At 38.8% G+C, this 17,401-nt stretch overlaps 1 protein-coding gene across 1 annotated transcript; it reads right to left on the bottom strand.

The window, feature by feature from the left end:
* Window positions 1-1,501: 1,501 nt before the first annotated feature.
* On the bottom strand, window positions 1,502-3,155 carry LOC118520418 (small ribosomal subunit protein eS4, X isoform-like). Its single transcript, XM_036068457.2, has one exon. It carries the CDS (start codon window positions 2,813-2,815, stop codon window positions 2,066-2,068), a length of 750 nt encoding a protein of 249 aa, XP_035924350.2. The 5' UTR covers window positions 2,816-3,155; the 3' UTR covers window positions 1,502-2,065.
* Window positions 3,156-17,401: the final 14,246 nt, after the last annotated feature.

Here is a 17,401-nt window from a genome sequence, read left to right as displayed (position 1 = left end):
TGACTGTTTTCATGGGTCTCTGTCTCTCTCTGTCTCTCTCGCTCTCACTCTCGCTTTCATTCTGCCTGCCTGCCCCTTCACTTCTGCCTCTCTCAGTATGCCAGCTCCATTTTCTTACCCACAGACTCTGTAAGGCCTGTGACATTGCTGATGCCCTGAAGTATTAACTGGCTTGTGGCCCTGGCTTGCCAGGAGGTCAGAGCTGACCCCGCATCTACACGGCCGTTTGATCCAGTGTGCGCTACCGTAGAGTCAGGCAGATCTGCTAAGGCAAATGTCTGAGATAGAGAATCTGCTTGATTCCAGTCAAACCAAAGGATGAACTGATTTGGGGCCAGGTGTACGCTTCTTGTCTAATCAGTTGTGGATGGCGGTGGGCATGCTCCCCATCCAGTAGGCCTCATAGGAGCACTGGTGAAGGCCAGTTGACTGTGAGTTCATGGCATAAGAGTTCTTCACTTTGTGCCCCCCAACCCATCTCTACCATGGTCCATTATTTATCTCTTGTTAGTCCCCTGCCCTCCCCCATCAGTCCTTTGCTATGTCCACGGCAGAATTTTTGCCATTTTTGCCCTACTTTTTCCTCCCTTTGCAAATGTCATTCTCTCTGCCTGAAATGTCCTTTACCATTTCTTTGTCTGCAAATTTTTTTCCTTTGTCTGAAAAATTTATCTTTTGCCATCCAACTTCACCTTTTCTGGAAATTTCACCCTTACTTTTGTAGGCACTGCTGCTCATCTCTGAGTTCCCATTCTCCTTCGTGCTTACTGCCATTTTAGCACTTATTATACCCGTGGGCCCTGTTTAGTAGTGCACTTGTCTTCCCTGATAGAATGCTTGCCTCTTGAGTTACAGTTCTACCTCTTAGTCATCATAGTTTCTTCACCAGTGCTTAGGATCATGTCAGGAACGCAGTAGGGATTCAGTAAAGGTTTTCTGAAGGAATCCATACATAAGTGAATGAGGTACTTGAAGTGAATGCGGAAATAGTAAATCAGGGTTTAGTAAAAGGGGAAGAAAGGGAATGATATTACTCATTTTACAAATGACAGTCATTCTATCAAGATGCTTTTTGTCAAACACATATACCTGTGCTAGGCAGATTTTTACTGTTTCAATTAACTTTTCTATACAAAGTAAAGCTACATTTATGGGGATAGAAATTGATGCTATTGATGCTATAGCTTATCCATCTTATGGATCCCATTAAAATGAACTTCTTTGCTGTAAAATAAACTATAGCTTTCCCTAATGTTGACATCCTGGGGAAATTCTTACCATAGCAAAACTTCAATTGGTCAGCACTGTTAAATCTTTCTAAACTGTGTTAATCTGGGGTAAGAGTAGGTGATAAGAATAGAGTTTCATTTATAGAAAATGTAGAACTATATAACTTTTAAACAAAGAATTCAGTTACTTATCGCTGCAAATATACGACCCCAAAATTAAGTGGCCTAAAACAACAACCTTTTATTAGATCTCAAATTTTATTAATCACAAATTCAAGTAGGACTCAACTGTGTGATTCATCTGTTGCATGGGTTATCCACTCTGGTCACTTTGTGACATTTAGCTATAAACTGAGCTATTCTGGACAGTTCAAGACCGCTTTCTCACGCACCTGGTGGCTGGATGGGGATACTGAAAGACCAGGCACAGCTGGACTCTTCTCTTCTTTATGTAGTCTCAGGACCTCTTCAGCACTGAAGCTGAACTTTATGTATGACAGCTACAGGATCCAAGAGACCAAGGCAAAAGCCACCATCATCCTAAAGATCAGGACCAGAAATGATGGAGTGTCACTTTCACTGTGCTCTTTTGGTCAAAGCAGTGACAGGCTGATTCAAGGGTGTGGAGAAATAGACTTCATCCTTTGATGGCATGTGATGTTGGCAAAGAAGAAATGAAGGTGATCGTCTTGGGAATAGCTACCACAAAAATATAACTTTATTACTTTTTTATCATGTTGTATTATCTTTAATTAAGTATAAAGACTTCTAATCATGTCATCTAGAGACCATTTCACCCACTGCTCTGTTTGGCTGCCAGTCTCTTGTCTCTCTCTTCAGCAACAGTGAGGCAGATACCCTTTCCACAGAGAAGAGAAATCCATGGTTTGTTGCCTTTGCCAATAAAAAAAAATGTTGAAGAGCTGGGTGGCAAAGCTGTTGCCATTGACATCTTTCACGTGAACTACATCGAAAGAACCAGGGTGTCTCTCTCTGCTGATGATCACACCAATTCTTCCCAGGTTAGCACATCTGCTTATCATACACAGATTACCAGTGTCAAACTTGATGAAATCAGTGATCTTTCCAGTCTCCAAATCAATCTGAATGGTGTCATTCACCTGGATGAGGGGATCAGGACAGCGGATGGTGTGAACATCATGGATCACCAGATGAGGGATTCCTTTTGTCCCCACAAAGATCTTTCTTTCTTTGCACAACTTACACTTGGCCTCCTCAGGTGTAATCCAATGAAGAGCAAAGCAACCCTTGGTGTCATAGATCAGGTGGAAATTCTCCCCAGTCTTGTCAGTGCTGATGACATCCATAAAACCAACAGGATAGGTTATATCAGTTTGGACCTTGCCATCAGTCTTAATAAAACACTGCGAACAGATCTTCTTTAATTCATTCTCTGTTAGAACATATTTAAGTCCGTTCTTTAGGAAAATGATGAGATGGAGACACTCTCTCAGCTTATGGGGACGAGTAGATGGGTGAGGGACAAACACACCAGTCAGTTTATCCAGCATCCACTGTTTTGGAACTACTACAAGCTTCAGATGCTTCTTGGGACCACAAGCCATGGCTGCACTAGGCGTGAAAAGATAAATAATTCCTTCAAAGAAGATACAGTAATTTGATTCAAGTTTAAATCAATCAATGAATAGTTATTGGATATTTATTCTGTGCCTTATTGTCCCTTTAATTTTATTTGGCCTGCCTTAAAGTCCTTAAAAGACCTGTTTTCATGGAAAAGATGCCATTGCCAATGACACTTTTTGAAAAAAACTTCTCAATTTGGCCTTAAAAAAGAACAAGCTCTCCCTGGATTGGGTCTCAGAAGAGGCAGAAGCTCCAATCTAGATACCTGTGTGAGTTCAGGCAGCTTAGCGGGCCTTTTCAGAGTTCCTGGTTCTTTATCTGCAAAATTTATTTAATTAATCTTTACTTAGTGTCTACCCTCTATCTGTACTGGTCTAAGTACTGATGATACAAAGAAACACAAGACTATTTCCTCAAAGAATGCACAAGGAAAGGGGCACATTCACAAATAATTATGATGCAGTTTTATAACAGTTGGTACTGACTGCTAAGGTCTCTTTCATATCTAAAGTCACGTGACCCTGTTAGTTTTAATTAACTTATAAATAATTTATATGTAAATGAGTATCTTTGAAAAATTTATTGCCTTAAGGATTTAAAATATGTGTCTGTGCAATTTGTTTACATTATTAATTTGTAATTAACAGCATTTTAATCTCTTCTTACAGAGTCATAAGACTCTAAGACTCAAAGTGGTTGGGAATATATCCATTCCAATCCCTTCTTCTATAGACAAGGAATTTGGGAAACAGAGAGCCTAAGGGACTTGTCTTCCATCACACAGCTTGTCACTGGCAAAGGCAGGCCAGGCCAACATGATCCACACTTCATGGACCTGCTTGCCTATAAAGACGTTTTAGTCCATCATCTCTCCCCCGACTGCGGTGCTAAATTCCAGAGCCCTGTCCAATTTATTGCATTTTGTTTATCTTCTTCAGAACTTTTGTGCTGTTTTGATAAAAAGAACTAGGACATACTGTTACAAGTTCTATTTCCACTTGCTCTACAATTCTCAACTGGAGTAAGCTTAAAAAACACAGTTGTTCACAAAGACAAAAATTTCTTCGTTACTCAAACCATGGTATTATCCTTATTTTTTATTACTTATAATGAACAAGACATGTGCTAGAGACATGGTTTTCTTTCTCTGAGCTGTCTGGAAGGAGCATAGATTTCTAGAATATTGGCACTATAAGGGATCTTAAAATTCTTCTAAGTAAAAAAAAAAAATACTTGTGAATCTCCACATTTTACAGATGGGAAAGATGAAGCCAAGGGGTCAGCAGCCTTTTCTAAGGTCCCAGACAGCCTTACCCAAACTAAACCAGAGTCTAGCTTTCTGATTCCCAGGCAGTGCCCATGTCTAAATGCAAGAGATTTGCTGAAATATTCTCAGAAAATTGTATTCTCATTTTTGATGAATGCAAGGATGCAATTAAAGCTATTCTCCTCCAAAAAGAAGTGCTGATATTTGCTATACATCAGAGAAAAGCTTCCAAAATCTCTCCTGCCCTCTCATTCACAAAGACATTTTCCCCTCAGGTAGTTCAGTTGGACTACATAGATATGCCCTGGGTGATCAGTAAACATTCAATTTGTCTTAATGAAAGTCAGACAAAAAGGATGAGACTTCCATGTTTGCTCCAGTGATTTTTGTTGGTATCAAAATGGTTTGCTATGGAAATTCCTTGAGCCATTGTTTTCTGCCCACAGATGTTTTCTTCAAAATTTTCTAAGTTAAGGAAAGATTTGTGTAGACATACTGTAGACTAGAGCAGAAACTAGTAGGAGCCAGCCACCCCTCACGGCAGCACTGAGCGGTGCATCCGTCTTTCTGCTCTTTCTCTTCCATTAAGGGCCATCAAATCTTCCTAAATTTTCTTCATCTTTGTTCACACTTTCCTCGAAACATCTACTCCTTATCTTACTGTGGTCTTTCTTGTGTTTTCTTGTTTTTGCAGGTATCGGTCCAAATCGATTTGAAGACGGAACAATGTTCAGGACCCACATGCATTTATCACAGAAACAAATCATCTGAGGGAAAGAATGGATATTTCACTTTTATCCTTTATGTACTGATGTTATATACACATAACTTGACTCCACCTGTATTTTGAGTTGAATAGGAAGGCTTTAGTTTATTTTAAAAATAGGCCCCCATTGAGTAGACTCACCACTCTTGACCTAATTATGAAGAAGACACCTAGACCTTTCAAAAATCTTCTGATTCTGACTCCCAGACAGAACTGATATTGGATTAAATCTGACCTTTGGGGCACAAACCCCTGAGGCTATTCACTTACTCTTTTCAGTGGGATTTGCTGATATTTTCCTCTGGTTCTAATGTAGCTTAAAGTCATGTCTTTAAGACAGTTTTTAAAAAATTAGAGAGAAAGCAAAAAGGTAGCCTCAAGGCATAGGCAAACAGTCCAGACTCATCCCTTTGGCAGGCTGAGAAGTCTCCACTTGGTTGTGGCAGCGAGCCTAATGAGAAGAAAGCCATTAATTAAGTAAACAAAACACTGCAATTTGGTCAGAGGAGTGATACAGGTAGCAGCACATCGGCCAACTCCCAGCCCTTTCTAGGAGAGACTTACACATGTTCTAAGGACTTGGTTTGGTTTAACCTACTGCTAATGCTTCCAGAGAAAGAACTTCAGAGTATACGCTTAGGGATCATCGAGCTTCTCCTACACTTTGGCTTTATCTTAGAGGCTCAAGTTAACTGTAACATCGTGGTTGCATCCCTTCCACATGAGGAGAGACTGAAAGAATAATCTCAACCTCCAGGTTTTAGGAAATACATAGCCTAGAACAGTCCTGTTGGCTCTTTTCTTAGATGACTTCATCTGTTGGCTCCTACACCCTTGGTGTCTCATGACCTACCCTGGAAAATTGGGACCACCCCACTCTGGGTCCTGTGTTCTCTCTACTACACTAGTCATGGTGGAGATGTATGGTGAAGAAAGCCCTGAGTGCTGTTCTTTCTCTGCTGTCTGGTCCCTAGCACAGCTGTGGCACCTCATTGGACCCTGGCCTAATGGTTTTATGCAGTCAGATAATTATTCACAGGACTTATCTTCATTGAGCACATGCTGGGGAGAAAAATAATACCAGGATACAGGAAACATTATCAGCCTCAGATTCAAAATTGGCTTCCAGTGACTTGATTCTGGTTTATGTTATGAGAAAGGAAATCAATAGTCTGACTATCGTCACTATGAATGTTTTTGCTGAGCCCCTACCCCATAACTTCACAAACATACATTAGAAAACACAGGTGTTTCATGCTGTTTTCCAGTGATGGGGATGAATAATAGAACCATCTATATTGCCTCTTTTGGTCTTTGTTGGGAGCAATGGCATGCATTTGTGCCATGATATTGGAGGAGGGGAGTCCCGTCTGTATTTGAGCTTATGTGTTATGGCTCCAGATGACCTTTGCTAAACATAGAAATATATCCTGGAAATGGGACATACTGACCCCTAATAAGCACTGTAACAAGTTTGATTAAGATTAGGTAACTTAAAAAAAAAAAAAAAAAAAAAGATTAGGTAGCTTGAATCCAAAGCCATAAAGAGAGGCAAGATTTTGATAGAGGAGAAAATTAAGAAAAATTTCTTAGAAGTTCAGATCTTTGTAGGTTGTAAAAATAAGGACACTATACACTGAGGATCTGTCACACAAGATCCGGATCCCCAGGCAGTACTTAGAGAAAAACAGCTGAGAGATCCCAGAGGAGGGGAGCCACAGGTAAATTTGGAAGGGATGATGGTGATGAGAAATAAGACAAGACAGCACCAAAGGCAAACCTTGAGGGAAGCTCATCCTTGATTTGAATGTGAACTTGGAGGAATTCGTATGACCTTAAAACGAGTAAATATTGTTCAGATATATTACTTAAAATTTGTATTTAGACTTAAAAAAGTCAAATCATCTTAAACCAGCAAACATCTTGTAGCCAACTTACTTAAAGTTTTGATTCATCCTTCTCAAGTGAAACAGTGGGACTGTCGGCCTCTAAATTACCAGCGCATGGTCACTCGTTCCATTGGTCACTGCCAGAGCAATCAGTACTTCTATGGTCAATGTGGGGGAAATAACTCCATGAAATAGCCTTCTGCTCCACTGCTCATTTTCCGTCTAGGTCACTTTACTCCCTCGTTAATGGCTCCATACTTCCATTCAATCCCAATTATGAAAACAAAACACACTGACTTATAGATTCCAACATTTCATATCGCAATAACTTTTTTCCTTAGGTTGTAGCCAAGATGAAAACACTTTAGCCAAAATGATTTGAAACACAAAACTTGTTATTTTACCTCCTGATCCATCGGTAAAGAATCAAGGACATAAGAGGAATGTACTTCCATTTGAAGGAATGCTTTTCAGACAGTGGGCGTAACTAATTTGTTTTACGTGTATACCTTCTACGGGATATCCAAACATAGTACCTAGTTAAGTCTTTTCACAATATTGTAACACCTGTTTTCAGAGTGACTCCAAACAGCAATGACATATGAGGTTCAGTCGTGACCAATTGGGTCACAATATACAGAGAAGTAAAATTTCTGATAATATCCATTGTCCTAAATCAAAGAATGTCTTCCAATGTTTGGTGATTACTAAGAATGGGAACATAAACAAAGATTGAATTTCATCCCCAGATCTGCAAATGAGTTATATAGGCCCTATCCACCAACATGCATGGTCTTGAAAATGGTCTTTTAAGTCATCCCGGGAAACTCAAACTTCCTGTTTGCTGTGTGTGCTCGGAAGTCCCCCAAGCGAGTGAACAAGTAGTAGAACAGAGGCCCTTCCTGAGGAGGAAGGCTGCAGGAAGCAGAATGTGGAACAATGGGAAGGCAAATCGGTTTCTGGTGGTGAATTCCTTCCTGATTTTCACACCACAGTACAAACCTGAGCTCCTGCTCCATTTTAAACTACTTGAAGCCGCTTCCCATCTTGGAGTGGGGCCGTACATTATAAATTCTCTGTTGGCTGTGAATCTAGCCCTTTTCATTTTCTGTCTGTACTTTCTTCCTCCTCCCTGTCCACCTCAGTTCTTTAGTTCCAGTTTTGTGAAATATGCTTAAGAGTGGAATCTGAAAGAAAGGAAGGACAAGAGAAGAAAGAAAAAAGAAAGGAAGAAAGGAAAAGAGAGAGGAAGGAAGAAGAAAGGGAAGGAAAGAAGGAAGGAAGGAGAAAGGGAAGGAAGGAAGGGAGGAAAAAGTAGAACTTGCTTACTCCCTTATCGTATATTGACAGGACTTTCTTTTTTTTTTTTTTCTTTTTTTGCAAGTTGTTTTTCTTGCCCCGAAAGAACATGTCTTACTTGTTACGGCAGTTAGTATGTTTCATTCAATTGAATGTCTGTATTTCCAAAATCAAAAATAGAATTTGAAAAGTATTTTGAAAGCAGGAAGAACCACCCCTTCTGGTGTAGTGATGTTGCTATTTTTAAAAATCTCTTTAAAAATGAAATAAAAGGTCCTGAAACTAATGTAACACTGTATGTTAACTATGCTGGAATTAAAATTAAAAATTTAATTAAAAAATGAAATAACAGATGTTAATAACTTTTGGACTGGTAAGTGAGCCTTAAACAATTTTTTTTTTTTTAAGTGGGCTCCACACTGGGTGGGGCAGGGCTTGAACTCTCCACACTGAGATCAAGACCTGCACTGGGAACCAGAGTCGGACCCTTAACCAACCGGGCCACCCAGGTGCCCTGAGCATCACACAGTTCTTAAACTACTGTTTTTACCATTTGCAAAATTTTAATTGTAGGATAGGTTGTAAATATTTAGACGCAACTCCAAAGCTCTTTTCCTGAATTCATGATTGTTAAAAATTGGAGTAAAAAATTATTTCATGTTTAATTTGTATTTGTTGAAAACGAATTAAAAACGGTAGACAGAAGACAGAACAACAGAGTTGTGCCTCTGTCTGCATTGCCAAGGGTGCTGTGGGCGCTCTGGCTTGTCCACCTGGTCCAGAGGACCCAGGGCCGGTTTATCCCACCTCCACCCTCATGGAAAATTCACCTCCGTCCAGGTTTTCCTCACGCCCTGTCGGGGAAGGAGAAGGCTGGTGGAGGCTGCTGGGTGGCCGGGATCACACACACAGACAAAGCCTGCGCTGGATCTGGACTGTCAAGAGGGACTCGTGTCTTGTTCTCATCCCTCCTTCCTATTCCTGCTGCTTCTGCTTCTAAAATAAACTTGATCACTTAAAAAAAAAAAAAAGTTTTAAGAAACTTCTGTTGCAAGGTTGTGGTGTTCTTGTCTCACGGAGTCCAAGAATGAATCTCGCAGATGCAAAAGGGTGAAGTGAAGTGAACGTTTATTAAGTGAAGTGAGAACAGAAAGGAAAGGAAAAAGCTCTCTAGAGTGAGGGGGGTCCCGAATGGGTTGCCACTGAGGGCTTTTAGGGGCAGTCTTCCATTGAGAACTGACCAGGGAGCTTAAGTCCTCCTGACGTCTCTCGCACTCGTAGTACCATATTTACTTTCTCTTTGAAGTTTGGTCATTTTTAGTGGTCCAGCTGCAACTGTCATGGAGATATCTCGTCTCTGACATTTAAGACGTAAGGAAGTAGTCTCCTTATGTTCTCTTATCTCCGGTTTTGAACGCCTCAGCCTTTCTCCACATCTGGGATTTCTGTGAGCCTGGTCATGGGGCCTCCTGCGTGAGCCTAGTCAGGGGATTCAGGGGCCTCCTCTCTCTCCCTGCCTAGACCTTACGCCTTCCCTGCTCACCAGACAGGACCTGTGGGCAGAAAGAGCCATACTGGGATTGCGAGGAGTGACTGATTGTATACTTTTTAATTAGTGGGGGTTAGGGATAGCACGAGTCTCCAAGGAATCTGGAGGCAAGGCTTTGGGGACCTTGAGGGGCTAGCTGCTGCCAAGATAAGGTTACTTTTAAACATTCAGGCACTAAAGGCAGCCATGAGTTCCTTGAAGAGGGTCACATTCTGCATGCTTCAGGGATCTGTCAGTGGGCTGCACGCCGTAAGGAGAGTTTAATTTAAGCTACATTTCTTTTGCCTTTGTTTCCCACGTCACGTAAACATGTTTTACCCAGGTTAGAGTTTATAAAGATTTCTCGCTAAAATATATGTGAGTCTCTCTTAATTTAATCTTCAACCTAACATTTATTTTTATTATTATTATTTTTTTTTTTTTTTGAGAAAGAAAGAACAGGCACAAGGAGGAGGAGCAGAGGGAGAGAGAACCTTAAGCAGGCTGCACGCTCAGCGTGAGCCCCTCACAGGGCTCGACCTCATGACCCTGAGCTCATGACCAGAGCTGAAATCAAGAGTCCGACGCCTAACCAACTGAGCCACCCAGGCACCCCTTATCAAATTTTATTTTGAAGCCAAGTCTTAAAAACTAGAATGTTTTTGAAGAGAAGTGCATCTCACCTAACCATTTCAGGACATAGGGAGGTTCCTGATGAGAACCCATAAGGGATATGAAGTTTCTTGGGGCTTAGCTGTTGAGCTGAAGTAGGTGCTGTATTTCTTGAAGTATTTCTTCAAGTTATAGGTAAATGGTAAGTTTTCCACTTTTTTTTTTTTTTAATTCTCTTTCCTGTATTGGTGAGCATGCCTGTGAGGTTTGTGTTTCTTGGAATGGCTGGTTAAAAAAAAAAAAAGATTTCTAGATTTGAATTGATTAAGTCAGTAACCAAGTGTTATAGACTATGCTTTATAGCACATCAACACATAGTATCCTTTCTAATAGGAGGTGGCTGTGCGACAGGTCTTATGTAAGGTGAGTGGAGATTTTACTTATGCATTTGGGAAGACAAAACTTCTCATAGTATCTTGTCATGACTAACTGAAGTGCAATCTTGTTGTCAAATCTAACTTGTTAATATTTTCATTTGTTCATTCTGTTTCCCCTTATTGATATTGCTCATCCTTAAAGACTGGTGTTCAAGACTAGTGAAGTTGTAGGGTTGTTTTTTGTGTGTGTGTTAGTGAACAATTCTGGATTTACTGAAAGAGGAAGTCTGAAAGTACTGATTAAGCGGTTTGATGTTATTATGTTTGAAGGCCAGTTTTCTCAAAAATTTGCTGCGTATCCTTTTCCTGCAGAAAATTATGTAACTAAGTCACAAAGCTGTTGTGTGTGTGTGTGCGCGTGCGCACACGCACCCGCCAGTTCAGTCTACCGCTTGGTAACCACTTCATTTGCCCAGGCTGAGAATTTAAAATATATTTGAGTTTTACAATAAAATAAAATATATTTGAGTTTTAGAGCTTATATTAAGCTTGTGGTGGAATAAAAACAAAATATTAGCCTGATACTTTTTAAAAAAATTAAACTATAGGAAACTTTGGCTATAACTTGTGAATAACCTAGAAATCATTATCTGTAAGTGGATAATAAACAGATGCATTAAAAAAATTAGTTCTTCCTCTGAGGTTTAAGTTTTGGGGGGGGTTGCTCCCTAGAGGACATTTGGAAATGTCTAGAGGAGGTTTTTGATTGTTGTAATGACTGGGGACAGCCCCGGGTGTTTAGTGAGTACAAGGCCAGAGATGCCAAATAATCCTCAATGCATACAAGACATTCTGGCTTAATGAAGAACTCTCGCATCATAATGCCAACAGCACCCCTGTTGAGAACTGAGGGTGTCCCTATTCTTAATAGGTATGATATATGGGAAATATTAGAAAACTAGACTGGATACTCTTCTTTTTTTCTTTTCCAGTGCAGACTCAGGCCAGTAAAATGAACTAATTAGGAAACAAATTTCCTCTTCCTAAAATTATAGTTAACACTCACTGTAAGCAATTGGTAATTTAAATCAATGTTTGTGCCAAGGGGTTTGATGGTTTTATGTAAGGTGGCAATGTACTGGAAACAGTTTAAATCTTAATGTGGGAAAATAGTGCTATTATCTAAGAAAACAAAAGATTTCTTGTAATTTTAAGTGCTCAAAATTGGGACAATTGGAGATTTAACCACTTTGGACCTGAAAAATAGGTTTTAAAATTAAAGTTGAACCTGGGAAGAGCCTAGACATCATTGTTTACATTGATGATGGAATAAACATAAGAAACTCTAGAAACTCTAGAAACCTATATAAATACCAAAGAACAGGATAAAATAAGCTCTGTATTTAGTTCAGCCCTAGCCAACTAAACATTTTTATCCTTCAAATGGAATTTCTCCATCAAGAAGAACTATGGTTGGATTCATATCTTTTCAAAAATTTCATCAAATGTTTGATTTAATAATTTTTAAGTTAAAGAAATAATTTTTTCAAGTCCATTAGAGCAATATTCCTAAAGGCAACACCATTTTATTACATTCTTTTTTTCAAGTTTTTAAGATGTAATTTCTCAGCTGTGATAATGACTCAGGCTCCAGTTCTTTATTATTGAACTAAAACCCATGAACATCTTGGTTAATCTCATTGTATATGTGTAGATGTGGTTACTTTCATCCAACAAGTCCCTAGCTTTAATATCTGTTTAATATAAAAAGATCCCTTGTGAGCTTTCAAAAATTTTTTTAATCTTCTGTGGTGCAGCTGGGTTTTAGTTATGTATTTCTCTGTTCTCAACTTCTTGAGTTATTGCTGGAAAGCAAAGTAGGTAATAGTTTTTAATTATAGTTGACCCTTGGGGGACCTGGATGGCTCAGTAGGTTAAGCTTCCGACTTGATTTCCGTTTAAGTCATGATCTCAGGATCCTGAGATGGAGCTGCCTCATGTACTCAGTGGGGAGTCTGCTTCTCTCCCTCTTCCTCTCCCTTTGCCCCTTTCCCCACTTACACACTCTCTCTCTTTCTCTCTCTCTAAAATAAATAAAATAAATCTTTTTAAAAAATTACAGTTGACCCTTGATACAACATGGAGTTAGGGGTGCCAAACCCCAGTGCAGTCGAAAATCTGTCTATAACTTTTGACTCCCCAAAAACTTAACAACTAACAGCCTACTGTTGACCATTGACCAGAAACCTTACTGATAACATAAACAGTCAATTAACACATATTTTTTATGTTACACATATTATATGCTATATTCTTGCAAGAAAGTAAACTAGAGAAAAGACAATGGTATTAAGAAAATCATAAGAGAAAATCTCCAAAAAACTTTCCAATATATTTATTGAAAAAATCTGCATATAAGTGGACCAGGCAATTCAAATGTATGTTGTTCAAGGGTCAGCTGCATTTGACTTTTGGCTACGTTTAAGCTATTACATTACAATTAGTTGTACTACACTTCAGTTCTATGTTAGAGAACTCTTTGACATTCTCTTAAATAATCCTCCCAACAACCATGTAGGTTCAGTGTTATTATTCCCAAACTATAGCATCAGAGCACTTACATAACTGGGTCCCAAGGTCTAACATTTGGAAAGGAGCCTTCAAGTCTGAAGCTCTTCCTATAACAGTATATAATATATTCTTCCTATTTTCATTTAAATGTGATTGCCTCATATTTTAGCTAATAAAAACATTAAATAAAATCATGAAACTACCACAATACCAAAACTTGAACCTAAAAACATTTTGAATAACGGTCAGAAACCTTTTTCATTCCATGTAGAAAAAAGAAATTTATAAAATTTGACTTTACAGGTCTCTCTTGGGACTTTGGGCTCTGCAAGGCAATGTAAAAACAATGGTTTTCAATTTTCTTTTATTTTTTTTCATCTTTCTTTCACTTATTTTCTTTTGATAATACATTAATGAGAACTTTAAATCAAGATTTGGACACTACTAGAAATGTGTTCTAAAGTGATCAAGAGAATTAAAGCAATTTAATTTTTTGCTTGTGAGAACCATCCCTAGTGTTATTCTTCGTTTTATAAAAGTCATATTGAATTTTATTTTTTTTATTTGTTTTTTGGTTTGGGTTTTTTTTTAATTTGTATTCTTTTATTTTATTTATTTTATTATGTTCAGTTAGCCAGCATATAGTACATCGTAAGTTTTCATTATAACATATCGAATTTTGTGATTTAGCAGAAACACAGTGCTTTGTAGAAAAAGATGTTACCATCTATGGTGAAATATTTTCTTAGATGAAATCTTAAATCTGATTAAAAAGTTTTTAGGTTGACAGTTTTTATGCTTGTTTCTCTCTTAAAAAATCATTTTATCTGTCACAGAAAAAGAAAAGATTGAATGACAAAAAAAAGAAAAACTGGCATACAAATAGGAGACTTTGAGTTTTGCTGAAAACATAAGCAGAGAAATGGGAGGGTAGCTGGAGGTTGAAATAAGGGTAATTGTTTTCTTTTGGTTTGGTTTTAAGATGGGAGAAGTGGGAGCACGCATACGTGCTGATAGGAGCCATCCAACAAGGAAAGAGAATTTGGTGATTAACAGAGAGAAGGGAGATATGTCAGAGGAATCTTCCTGATTCGGACAGGAGCAGGCAGGATCTCGTACACTTAATTCCACCCCAGATTTCTAAGAGACAATGTGGAGCACATCTCAGACTTATTCCAACTGAGGGGAGAGAAAGTGTGAGTATCTTTTTACCAAATCCCCAATTGTCAATTCAAGACCTTCTATTTTAAAAGCCTAATGCATTATTATGAAGCCCCCTACGAGCTTAAAAAGGCCAAGAACAAAAATTTCTTTAACCTAACTGAATAGTTATTTGTGACATCTGTAATGCCACAAACCAAGAGAAAAACAATGCTCCCATAAATCATAAGATATGTCAACATGAAAACCAACCAATCCCTTTTTTTATGAGACTGATGCCCTACCTATTGCACTAATGAGCAACCTTCCATTTATTTTTTTAAATGACACTTAGGCTAGTTAGTCGTTTGCCTGAAGCTTGAGCAACTTCCTGCTCCATCACTCTTGGACATATTAAACTCAAAGATTAGTCCTTCTTCTGTTGTAGGTAAAATATGTTCTACTTTAAACAAACCCACATAACAGCCTTAACACTTCTTTTCTGTCCTTAATAAAACCAGGCTCTCTCCTGACCTTTCCCCAGTGGTAGCTGCTACTTACCAAGTTTACCAGAAAGGTCAGGAAATAGAAGTTGGTGTCCTTCCTCTCCTGCACTCCTGACCCCCTCCTTTCTTCTTCTAGACCACAACTCTCACCTTTCTATCTTCCTCTGGGGGTTAACTCAACCTCTAATCCCACAGATTAGTTTCTAGGCCATTCCTTTTCTCACTTCCCAAGGAAAACCTCCCTGATTCCAGACTCTCTGCCCCTGCCATCCTGTACCTTGCCTTTGTTACACTGTGAAGATTGTGATTATAATAGAATTCCAAATTTATCGATATGTATTTACTGGCAGTACTTTAGGTGGCCCTCTAAGTTCTAGCAATTTACACTAAGTTTTTAAATTTGATTCTCATGATAACTAATTTTATTCCAAGTTTGCAGATGAAGGAAGTGAGGTTTGGTAAGGTTAGGAAACTTGCCAATATTATGCTGTTAGAAGGCTGTAAGCCAGTCTGGTGTCAACTCAGGGACCCCAACTCCAGAACTTGCTCTTCCACCCACATCGCTTCACGGCCTCCAGAGTATTTTAACTTGTTTTTTCATTACCGTTTATCTTCTTGAAAGACTCTAAGCTTTTGGAAGAAGGGATCACATGTACATTGCCACAAACCTAGCATGAGTCCTAGACTCATGCTCGACACAAAAGAAGTGTCTGATTTACATTTGCTGAATAAATGAATGAATAAACCAGTTGATACCCAATTCTGCACTGCAAAATAACTCAAGGGATGGTTGATAGTTTGGTGATGGGTCAGTCGTTTTATTGTCCTTTGATAAAATCAAGTATATTGACTAAAACTGAATCACAAAAATAAACTACTTCATACTAATCCATAACACCTGTGTGTAGATTTCTATTTTTGAAAATTGTCATTTGCATGTAAACTTCTCCGTTTAGACTGGATGGAAAAAAGGCCAGTTTCAATTAATGAAGTATCCTTAAAGGGATGAAATTTTTTCCCCAATTGTGTATTGCAATAAACCAAGGCAGTAAGAGGGGCACCTGGGTGGCTCAGTTGGTTAGGCGACTGCCTTCGGCTCAGGTCATGATCCTGGAGTCCCAGGATCGAGTCCCGCATCGGGCTCCCTGCTCAGCGGGGAGTCTGCTTCTCCCTCTGACCCTCCTCCCTCTCATGCTCTCTGTCTCTCATTCTCTCTCAAATAAATAAATAAATAAATCTTTAAAAAAAAAAAAAAAAACCAAGGCAGTAAGATTTGCTTAATGGATATAAATAAATAAATAGATTTTCCAATAAATTTTTAAAGTGTTAACACATATGCCCAAGATTATACTAAGCATAATAAAGAATATAAAAGGAGAAGATCTAAACTTTGTTCTTAAGTACTTTACAATCTAGTTTGATCTATAAGACATCAGGAACAGACCAAGAAAACGTCTACTCAATGATATTTTATATGATACAGATCATAACATTATAGATATTCTGAGAATATATATATAGATATATCATTATAGATATTCTGGAACTTGTGCCTGTGGGCTGGAGAGGTCAGGAAAGTTTAGGGGAGGAAATGGGATTTGGCTGAGAGAATACAGGCTTTTCCTGAGTGGGTTGAAGGGATTTTAGGACAAGGGCAGGGAAGGATAGGGAAATGAGCAGACTAGTGGGGAGTTGGAGAGTAGAACAGCAAGGCATGTTGCTTGCCATGAAAACAGTTTGTGGTAGCAAAGAATTATAATGCTCTGTTAAAAACCAGCTGGCTGATGGAAGAGAGTGACTGCCAAGCTGAGCATTTAGACTCAACATAAGAGAGCCATTGTGGATGAAGAGCAGAGTGTGGATATGATAGAGGTTACTAGGAAACAAAACCAACATTACTTTTAGAAGGATGAAGGAAGAGCAGAGGCTGAAGTAGAGAGATCAGCTAGGAGACGACCACAGTTACTTAAATATGAGGGGAAAGGAGCCTGGATTCTACGTAAGACAGGAGGAATCAGAAGGAATAGAGAGATATAAGAAAGCCTATGGAGGCAGAATTGAAAGGGCCTGTTGATTGACTGGGCATAGGGGTCTGTGGAAAGGAAGAAATAAATGGTGACATCAAGGTGGTAAGTCAGGAGAACTGGAAGCTTTAGACACACTGCTCTAGAGGTGACTGAAAACATAAACATGGGATTTCTGAAAGCTTTTGCAAACATGAGAAAAAAACGATATAAAATCTTAGCTAGACGGGTATTCAGGAGGGCACATGTGGGGATGAGCACTGGGTGTTATACGCAACTAATGAATCGTGGAACACTACATCAAAAACTAATGATGTACTGTGTGCTGGCTAGCTGAACATAATAAAAAAAAGGAAACAGAAAAAAAAATCTTAGCTAGAAATGTATTTGGGAATGAAACACAATTTACAAATTATTATTTTACATAAAAGATTATAGAAAGACTTTTTTAAGATTACGGAGAGGTTTTTGAAAAATTTCTTAAGTAAGGAAACATTCTCCTTACACATGTGTGCTGACTACAGAGGAACTGGTATTTACCTGCTAGAACTCAGATGTACCTCAAAAATGTAACTTTGTTTTCTGTGA

Source organism: Halichoerus grypus, chromosome 2 (assembly GCF_964656455.1).
Source record: "Halichoerus grypus chromosome 2, mHalGry1.hap1.1, whole genome shotgun sequence".
NCBI lineage: Eukaryota > Metazoa > Chordata > Mammalia > Carnivora > Phocidae > Halichoerus > Halichoerus grypus.
The sequence above is the reverse complement of the archived record's forward strand: the minus strand, read 5'-3'. Positions and strand labels throughout refer to the sequence as shown.